The sequence below is a fragment of the Apaloderma vittatum genome, unplaced genomic scaffold (genome assembly GCF_000703405.1).
Source record: "Apaloderma vittatum isolate BGI_N311 unplaced genomic scaffold, ASM70340v1 scaffold20255, whole genome shotgun sequence".
Classification (NCBI taxonomy): domain Eukaryota; kingdom Metazoa; phylum Chordata; class Aves; order Trogoniformes; family Trogonidae; genus Apaloderma; species Apaloderma vittatum.
The window spans coordinates 10458-20478 of NW_009715687.1; the positions used below are offsets into that span (position 1 = coordinate 10458).

General features: G+C 49.2%; 1 protein-coding gene across 1 annotated transcript in view; it reads left to right on the top strand.

Annotated features, from left to right (window-relative positions):
• KPNB1 (karyopherin (importin) beta 1) overlaps positions 1-7646 on the top strand; it is a 16242-nt gene extending 8596 nt beyond the window's left edge. The window contains exons 10-19 of the mRNA XM_009869256.1: positions 243-373; positions 1550-1697; positions 1961-2032; positions 3886-4030; positions 4995-5077; positions 5730-5837; positions 6097-6240; positions 6351-6456; positions 6801-6915; positions 7481-7646. Of these exons, the coding sequence (XP_009867558.1) occupies positions 243-373; positions 1550-1697; positions 1961-2032; positions 3886-4030; positions 4995-5077; positions 5730-5837; positions 6097-6240; positions 6351-6456; positions 6801-6915; positions 7481-7646 (1218 nt within the window). The remainder of the gene's footprint in view (positions 1-242; positions 374-1549; positions 1698-1960; positions 2033-3885; positions 4031-4994; positions 5078-5729; positions 5838-6096; positions 6241-6350; positions 6457-6800; positions 6916-7480) is intronic.
• Positions 7647-10021: the final 2375 nt, after the last annotated feature.

Sequence of the window (10021 nt, forward strand, 5' to 3'; positions counted from 1 at the left end):
TCATTTAAACCAGGCTTGTAACTTGTGACGGGGACGATGAGTAGAATCTGTCCACGTTAACGTTTTAAACCTTCGACGTTTTCACCACTGTGAGCTGGTCGTGAGGGGAGCCCCTAAATCCTGCACGTTTGGGGGGTTTGCGTTTCTTTTTGTTGGAATGAGAACTGCTGGGATGTGTTTTTTCCGGGCTCTGTGAGGTTCAGCTCCGTGTGAGTAATGGCAGCGGTTGTTCTGTGTTTCAGGCCTTCTCTAGTCTTGCTGAAGCTGCCTATGAAGCTGCAGATGTAGCTGATGATCAGGAAGAACCAGCAACCTACTGCTTATCCTCTTCGTTTGAGCTCATAGTTCAGAAACTTCTGGAAACCGCAGACAGGTAACACTAAACCGGCTGGCTTAAGCTTTTCTACAAAGATGCTTTTCATGTTTTCTGTTCCTCGAGGCTGTCGGTCGTCTTGCAGCTTCGATCTGAATGGTGGGTTTCAGAGCTGGGCTTTTGTGCTATCCCCTGGAGTACAGAACGCTAATCCCCAGGAAGAAAGCCGTTCACACGGAATAACTGCTCGGTATTTAGTGCCTGCGTTTAGTCAGACTGAGGTTTCCTCCCAGAGCGCCTCTTCCATGTTTCGCTTTGAAGCCTCTGAGCACAGCTAAGGCTGTGCAGGTCTTGGTGCAGTGGCCTTAACACTCTTCAAAGTCGGCTGCAAGGCCCCCGAACAATTAGGATGGCAGCAAAACATAATTATGGATCCGGGGGTATCGTACGGTTCGTTCCTGTGACTTGCTGGAGCCTTGCACCCATTTTCGTTAGCGCCAGGTGCTCCCAGGAGAGCCGAGGACCTAGTTCGGCTCCGTGTTGTCCTTTTCCCAAGTCAAATTATATAAATAGACGAGGCAAAACATTTCTCTGGGTTCTGCAGACGCGAAAAAGAAAGGTAACGCCGAAGCCGCGTTCTGCCTTGAGGGTCGCATAAATCTTGACAGCTCCGAGTTCAATCCTTGGATCAATTCAATCGAAACTTTTCGCTGCGGCTTAAGCGCCGTCCCTGTCCGAACAGTTCAGATTCTAAACCCTCCCTGTCTTAATTTACATCCGACCAGAAGCGAAGCGTCTGGCTCCAGGCTCTGAAGCCCATCAGTCGTCTTAGCAGAGATCTCGGCTGTCTGGAGCTCAAATTTAACACCCTCACCGATGCCTCGGAGGGATGTCGGGGAGGCAGTAATGTATGCTGCTCACCTGGAGAGCATCTCCTCGCGGGCAGGGGGACAGCACGCTGGGAGATGAGGGGTTTGAAGCTTTTTTCTGCTCCTGTGCTTGCTGCCGGCGACTGAAGATATTAGAAATCGTTGGTTAATAGCGATTGAGGGGGAAAAAATAAGTTCCAAAAGCGACTTCACAAATTTCAAGTTGCGGAATGCAGGAATGTGAGTGCTTCTGCTTGTCACAACGCTGAGATTTAGGTGTTGCTGATTTACTAAAAAAAAAAAAAAAAAGTCTGTTCCTAAGCGAGCCGGAGCTCTGGGAGCTGCAAATCCATCCCTTCTGTTACAGGCCTGATGGACACCAGAATAACTTGAGGAGTTCTGCCTACGAGTCTCTGATGGAAATAGTGAAAAACAGTGCCAAGGACTGTTACCCTGCTGTCCAAAAGACAACGCTGGTCATCATGGAACGGCTTCAGCAAGTGCTGCAGATGGAGGTGAGTGAAGCCAAGTTTTTAAACCCCCGTGACGGTCAGGGGCTTCTGTGCTGCGGCTTCAGCTGGGCTAGAAAAATGAGTTTTCTTGCTGGTTGTGGTATAATGTGGCGTTTTTTTGTATAGATACCTAGATATGCTCAGCTTCTGAACGGTATCTTCTCTGAAATTGGAATAAACAAATATTTAAAATGGAATCTCGCTGTCGGAAGGGGCGCGGGCTGCCGCGCAGGCTTCTCACGCCGGGGGGGTTTGTTCTTTTTCAGTCTCATATCCAGAGCACTTCCGACAGAATCCAGTTCAACGATCTCCAATCTCTGCTTTGTGCTACCCTGCAGGTAAGATCCCGTCTCCTGCCTTTGCGGTTACGGGCAAAGGGGAGGTTTTAGAGACGTTTCTGGGCCCCCGAGGATGCAGACTCGGTCCTGACAACAAGTCTTGAATGAGGAAGCTGGTTCCTGTGTCCCAGCTGCCGTGTGGGAGGTGATAGAAGGTTCAGAAGGCTTCAGCAGAGGACAGCTTGAGCAAATTCAGGGCGATGTGAATAAAGAACGCTGCGTACGGCACGCTGAGCATCACGTGCGCCTTCAGATTGGCTTTCATGCTGGCTACGGGCTGAACAATCGCTTTGGGTGGCAAAGACAAAAAAAAAAAAGGGGAAGAAAAAAAAAAAAGCTCCGTAACGGCTTCACTTTGTTCATCTGCCTCTTGTGGTTGGCGTTCTTATTTAAAATGGCACTAATTAAAATGCACTGAGTGTCCTTGGAAATTAAACATCTGGTAATGAACAGCCCACGTGACTTGGAGTACTAGCTCCTTACTTACTCCTACAAAGTCTGCTGAAAACGGCCTTTTTTCCCCCCCAGAAAAAGTGCAGCTGCTCAGGAGGTTCGTCAGACCCTTCTGAAGTCCGTGCATCAGCTGTTACTTTCAAGTTCTGGGGGGTAATTTTTCAAATAACGGGTAGATGGGAATAATCTGCCCTTTGAGTGGATTTTACCGGGAAGACTTGGGTATCCAGAATCTCCTTCTGGCGCGGTGTGGTCGCTCGTCTCTCGCAGGACAGCTCGGTTTGCTTGTGAGAAGTGTGGCCCAGATGCGATTAAACTGCCGGGTTTAATTTGTGAGCACGTGTTTCTCGATTGTGGCAAAATCTGAGCCTGAAGTATTGACGGTAGTCACTTCAGCGCCACTAAGGAAAAGTCAGCAGAGATGTATTTTTTTATTCAGTGTTGGATACTCAAATAGACTTATTTTGTAACGTGCTTGTTCTCTTCTGCTGGAAATGCAATTGTGAACATCCAGTGGAGGAAAAACATTTGCTAATATTGAAAAGCAGCGAGAAAATCAAGACCAATTATTTAAACCGTCAAAGTCGATCTCCCTTTGGAGTGACTCGGGTTGAAGAATCAGACTCAACCTAATTATGTTCCTCTGCAGGTTAAGGAATCGGTCTTTCTCTTTTTTTTTAAAATTTATTTTAAATAAGGATATGTCAAAGCTGTGTTTTTTGTAGTTCACGTGCTGAAAGCGATGGTCAGAAGGGAGCAGAGCGTGGTATTTTGTTGAGGCTCTTGTGCTCTTTGCTGGCTAACACGGAGCAGGGTGGGCTCACCAGAAATCCCTTTTGCTTTCCAAACACCACAGTGCTCCGCACCTTCCCGTAAACCTGCTTGGTGCCGGTTGTACGAGAGTTTATTCTCCCTTCCTCCTGGCTGGGAGAGGTTTAACTCCGGTTGGCAGCGAGTTGTTGAACAACCAAAGGTTGTGAAGTTTTAATTCAGTGGTTTAGGAGCGACGCACTTGGCACCCAGCAATTGCAGTCACACTGCTGGGATGGAAAAGGGCTTTTGGTTTTGTTGTTTTTTGTTATTTTTTTCCTTTGGTCTGGTCACATTTAATGCCAGCTTACAAATGGAAAGCCTGGAGAACAGCCTATGCAGCAGGAAAGGTAAATTCAGCTCGCCCCGTAGCTGGAAAATTGAATGCAGCTAAAATGAATGGGACTTTGCGCTCGCGCTGATGAAGCACATTTCTGCAGCGCCGGCGGTTCCCACGGCAGCTCGCTCCTCAGCATCAGCCCCCACGCGGTCACGAGCGGCGGGAACTGGGGGGAGGGGCGGAAAGGTGTGACCCAGCCTCGCGCAGGTGGAAGCAACTGTGGTTTTTTGTGGGTTTTTTCCCCACCCAGAACGTCCTCCGGAAGGTGCAGCACCAGGATGCTTTGCAGATCTCGGACGTGGTGATGGCATCTCTGCTGAGAATGTTCCAGAGCACGGCGGGCTCGGGGGGTGTGCAGGAGGACGCCCTGATGGCGGTCAGCACCCTGGTGGAAGGTCAGGATCGCTCACGAGGGGTTGTGCTCACCGGGGAGGCAGGGCTGGCACACAGTGGGTTTGCTTCCTTCTCTTTTGGACTATATGACAAAAAAAACCCAAAAAACAACATTATTAGTTCTTCCTGGGTTTTCCTGAGAGACGATTTTGACCATGTCTCTGCAAAGTTGAGACCAACTGGTTACACGAGACCCTTTTGTGAACGAATGGTTTGTTTTCTGATAAAAAATGCAAATTCTGCCAGAAAAATAAACCCCAAAGCCCAAACTCTAGTGCTGCTTTGTACAGAGCCCAGCACGTCAGGGACCTGGTGTCTCCGTGGTGCTGCAGGAGGGATTTGGGGTTCCCCTGGTGGTTTGAACTTGCCTGAGCTGCTGTGGTGGTTCCGTGGGGTTTTGCCAATGGTGGGTTTACGGTTGTTGTTCTGTTTCAACGAAATCGCGGTGGCCAAGATCAGTGCCAGAGTGGGTGCAGTAAAATAAAATTCGGGTTGTGGTGTCCCGGGCGTTTTGAGGATCGTGGCTGGGTTTGGAAGGTGGTGGCTGTGATGTTATGGTGAGCTCTAGGAACACACGTTGCTCTCAGATGGGTGTGGAAGTTCAGGTGTTGAAAACCTTTGTGTGACCCCTTTTCCTGCCGCTCCTGCCTGATCTCTAACAAAAGCCACGTGTGGTTTGGAAACGGCGCCTCGGGGAGTTTGTAGAGAGGTTCGGTTGAGTCTCCCCTTTTGATTCCTGAGGCTGTCGTCGTGGCCAGTCTGCCTGGGTGACGGGACCCGTTTCTGGTAGCAATACGTGCCCAACCACTCCAGATGGACACATGATGCTCAGTTCTTACGTCTGGTGGAGAACTGGTTTGGGCTCTGATGTAGGGGTTGGTTTCTGTTTTGTTGAACTCCAGCAACATCTCATAGGTTGTGATTTTTATTTTTATTTTTTCTAACTCGAATGTTTTCTGTGCACAGTCTTAGGCGGAGAGTTTCTCAAGTACATGGATGCCTTCAAACCGTTCCTGGGCATTGGACTGAAGAACTACGCCGAGTACCAGGTAGAGGTCAAACCGGGCAACCACGTGTTCGCGCTCTCTAAATTCTCACCTGCTCCCAGCTGCTGAGCCCAGCCGGTGTGCCCCTCTGCGATCCAGAACCAGATTGGAAAACACCTTTAAGATCATCGAGTCCAATCATTAACCACAACCAATGAGTCTAAATGAGTCCAATCATGGGCACAGCCGCTCATGGTGAAGCCAAAAGCGGAGCCCCGCAGACTCCTCTGTGATCACTGGCTGCGTGCACACGTTTAGGCTCTCTCCCCTTTCGTCCTGCAGATGCCTTTGATGAGTTCTCACCTGTGTTTTCACAGTGGCTGAGTGTTAGTTGGCCTTGATGAGGAAGGAGGTTGCTCCTGGCTGGGCTTTTCCAGTAGAAGGTCAAGTCACGGGACTCAGACCAAGGACCTGTCGCTTCGTTGGCACCTGGAGCTCTTGCCCTCCCCCTGCATGGAGCAAGCTCAGCTCTTTGCAGCTTTGTGACATAAATGGTTAATGAAGCAGGGAGTCGTTAGCTGCTGCCTGGGGTCATTGTAGAGTGTTCTCTCTGCAGTCTCACCACTGCTCAGTGTTGAATGAGCTGAAGCTGTAGGGCTCGAGCGGGGAAGCCTGACTCAGCGGGTGGGTGTCTCACTCGCTGTTCTATTTGCAGGTTTGTCTGTCTGCAGTGGGCCTGGTTGGTGACTTGTGCCGAGCCCTGCAATCCAACATCTTGCCTTTTTGTGACGAGGTTATGCAGCTGCTCCTGGAGAACTTGGGGGTGAGTGTTTACCTTCTCATTAGCCAGTTAGTAACAGTTGGCTTGCACGCCGAGGAGAAAGTGGGAGGTGGGAGAAGCAGAAGTGTTAGGCATGCTCTGAGGATCTCGTGTTTGACAACTTATCTTGCTTCCTATTTGAACGGGATCCAAATTGATTGGGGGTGAGCATTTGCATTTCCAGTAGATGGCTGGACTTATTAGCTCCTCCCCGCTCGCAAAGCCGCGCGACCGACTGCAACGGTGCCCAAATCTCTTCCAGAACGAGAACGTTCATAGGTCTGTGAAGCCTCAGATTCTCTCCGTGTTCGGCGACATCGCCCTGGCCATCGGAGGAGAGTTTAAGAAGTACCTCGACGTCGTGCTGAACACCCTCCAGCAGGCGTCCCAAGCACAGGTTGATAAGGTAACGCCGGTGCACGCTCCACTTCCTGCGCTGAAATTAGAAATGGAGTAAGGGCTGTGTCTGCCTCCGTGGGGACGTTGCTCAAGTGTGTTTCCTCGTTCCCTTTCCAGTCTGACTACGACATGGTGGATTACCTGAACGAGCTGAGGGAGGGCTGCCTGGAAGCTTACACTGGCATCATTCAAGGATTGAAGGGAGACCAAGAAAACGTTCATCGTGAGTACTCGGTCCCACTGGGGGGCTTTGGTGCCTCAGATGACAGAGGCAGGTGGGAAGAGCTCTGCGTGGACGAGCTGTCCCATTGATTGTTGTCACATCCATGGGCATGTCCTCCCTCATTCCCTCCCGTGGGGGAGCGAATGCTCTGCTGCCCTGAGCAGGGAGTGGGTGTAGAGCCCTTCACTGTGATTCCTCTCCAGTTTTCCCCCCTCCCTCTCTCAGAGAGCCCTTCTGCAGCCAGATGCTGCCTGGTCGGGGCTCTCCTGGAATCCCTTTTAAAGGGCAGGCTGTTAAACGTGAGCCGTGTTTCCCCTCACCGTAACAAAGCTGTTTTCTTTCAGCGGATGTGATGCTGGTGCAGCCCAGAGTAGAATTCATTCTGTCTTACATTGACCACATTGCTGGAGATGAGGATCACACCGATGGAGTCGTGGCATGTGCTACTGGACTGATCGGGTAAGCACGTCCTTCCGATTTCAGCTGCCGAGAGCGCTCACCAGGCAGATAGAAATCCCCCTGCACCGGCCTTTAACGTCTGAAGCTGCGTTTTTAGGGCTGTCGGAAGTATTTAACGTCAGCTCTGGGGTTTTACAGTCTAGTGCTGGAGGTTTAACCCAACGTGTGAAACGGTTGTGCAGGTGAGCTCCGTTAACTGACAGGGTGAAAACTGGTGGGTGGAGGTGAAAGCTGGACGCATGTTACAGAAATTCCTGATCTCGGATGTTCTGAGGATGGGCTGGGCCCTGACCTCGGTTCCCTGCGTACGGAGGAGCTCGGGTTGAGGCGTGTTCACCTTTGCCGCTGCGTTGAGGGGAACATGGAGGAGATGAGTCCTGGGACAGGAGATTGTCTCTGGTCAGCCGCAATTTTAGAGAACTCTTCGGCTCACCTGCTGAAATTAGGGAATGTTTTAAAAAGGATTTGAGCCATGAGTCAGATTCCTTGGTGCTAGCAAGAGCTGACCGGAGCGGTGCTGGCACATCTGCGGCGCTCGGCCTTAAAACCTCTCTTTCCTCTCTAGGGATTTGTGTACAGCTTTTGGGAAAGATGTACTGAAATTAGTAGAAGCTAGACCCATGATACATGAACTGCTCACTGAAGGAAGGAGATCCAAGACGAACAAAACAAAAACCCTCGCTACCTGGGCGACTAAAGAACTGAGGAAACTGAAGAATCAAGCTTGGTAAGGGATCACACCCGTCGGGTAATCGCAAAATTGGCTGAAAGAGAGGTTGTTTCTCATTGTATGTTTCTGTAAACCAGCCCCATCTCCAGTCTTGTGTGTCGGAAGGAACGCAAACGGAGCAGCCTGGGGATCTGCTGGTTTTTACTGGGCTTGGGGGGGAGCTCTGAGTGGGACTGAGCAGTTTGGGGCAGCGCTGCGAGGAGGAGGAGTTGGACTTGATGGTCCTTAGGGCTCCCTTCTGCTTTGAGCTCGACTCCTGACTTGAAGCGCCCGTTACAAGGAGACAAGAAGCTACAGCTTTGTCACCTCGCCCCGAGCAGTTCCTTACCATCCCCGTCATTTCTCTTTGAGTCGTAGAATCCTAAAATGTTTAAGGTTGGAAGGCACCTTGAAGATCATCTCCTTCCAACCCCCCTCTCTCCTACTAGACCAGGTTGCTCCAAGCTCCATCCAACCTGGCCTTGAACAGGGGTGGGGCATCTACAACCTCTTTGGGCAACCTGTGCCAGTGCTTCACCACTCTTGTGGGGGACAATTCCTCCCTGATACCTCAGCTAAATCTCCCCTCTTGCAGTTTCAGGCCGTTGTGCCTTGTCCTTTCACTACAGACCCTTCTCCAGCTTTCCTGTAGCCCTTTCCATATATTGGAAGGGCTCTATTAGGTCACCCTGGAGCCTTTTCTTTTCCAAGCTGATAACCCCAGCTCCCCCAGAGCAGAGGTTCTCCAGCCCTCACGATCATCTTCGTGGCCTCCTCTGGACCTGCTCCAGCAGATCCACGTCCTTCTCGTCCCATGGGCAGCAGCACTCCAGGTGCTCACACTCCTTTTGGTGCAGCCTGGGACACTGTTGGCTTTTTGGGCTGTAGGAACACGCCACCGACTCATCAAATAACACACCCAGGTCCTTCTGCTCAACTTTTCCAGCTTAATTTGATCCACCCAAACGTGGAGGTTTCATGCCGTTGGTTTTTTTTATTATTATTATTATTATCATTTTTTGACGGGGCCCTTTCTGCTTGCAGATCTGCTACCGTTGGGATGACACCTGAGGAAAATAACAAGAAAAACCCCACTGGAAATCTCCAATCTTTTGAAAAAAAACAAAAAACAAAACAAAACAACCAACCTGGAAGTGAGGAGTGTGCGCGGATGCTGAATGTTTGGGAATGAGAGGATGAGTGAGTGAGGCTTGAACCAACCACACCACATTGAAAATCCCGCCGCAGCGCCGCGAGCGAGCCGAGCGACTTGGTTAGAAAAAAAAATAACCCAAACCTGTGTTTGGGGAAAACGAGGGAAACGACCGATTTGTTGTTTTTTTTCCTGTGTGAGGAATGAGCGAGGCTCCTCCCGACGGACCAGGACTGGCTTCTCCGTCGCGGAAGGAGGGGGAAAAAGGGTCGATTTGGAGGTTTGGAGGAGCAGGACCCGGGGTTGGGCTCTGCCGAGGAGGGAGAGCTGGAGCTCCAGCGCGGATGGAAGGGAGCGAGGTGAAGGATTTTCAGTCTTAGGAGTGAGTGTGTGTGAATGAGGCGGTATCCACATTCTCAACTTCAAGTCATTGCAGTTTATCTTTTCCCGAACCGAAACAAAAAGCGAAGCAAAGAGGAAAAAAAAAATAAAAAATAAAGGTTAGCTGTTGCATTTCATAAACTAACCGAAGTTCAGTCTACTGATGCAGCCTAAGAGATGTAAAAATAAAAAAAAAAATTTAAAAAAAAAAGAGGGGAAAAAAGAAAAAGGTGAAAAAAAAGAAAAAAAAAAAGAAAAAAGAGAAAAAAAAAGGAAAGTCGCTCTTTAGGGCTTTTTATTTTAGGGAAACACTGACGAATGTTCAGAGCTCCCATCGAGTGACGCTTTTCATGATCTCGTTTCATCGAAGCGCCTTTCCTTCCTTAATATTGTTCAACTGTGAATGTAGAAATGGGGGAAACACAAAAATACAAAACTCTTGCGTTAGAGGGAATAGAAATAAATTGTCAAACATGATTTCAGGCTTAAAGGAAAAAAAAAAAAGCAACAAAAAAAAGAAAATAGAAACGTTAAAGTGCTCCGAATTGGCCGGGAGAACGCAAAGGGAAAGATCTCTCCTGACTTGTACTGTAGCAGCCCGAACACCCACAAAAATTGTGCCAAAGAGTTGAAAAACAAAACTTCAGGTACCATTTTGGATTGCAAAAATGAGGATAAATTCAATGTTCGAACAACAATCTGATAAAATGCCATTTGGAAACTGCTTGGCCTTTTTGTGCTCTTTATTTGATCAGATTTAATGTGGTTATTGGTCTCTTGCTGCACTTCCAAAAAAAAAAAAAAAAACCAGAAAAAAAAAAAGGAAAAAAGAAATTTATATAAAATATATATATACTGACTTG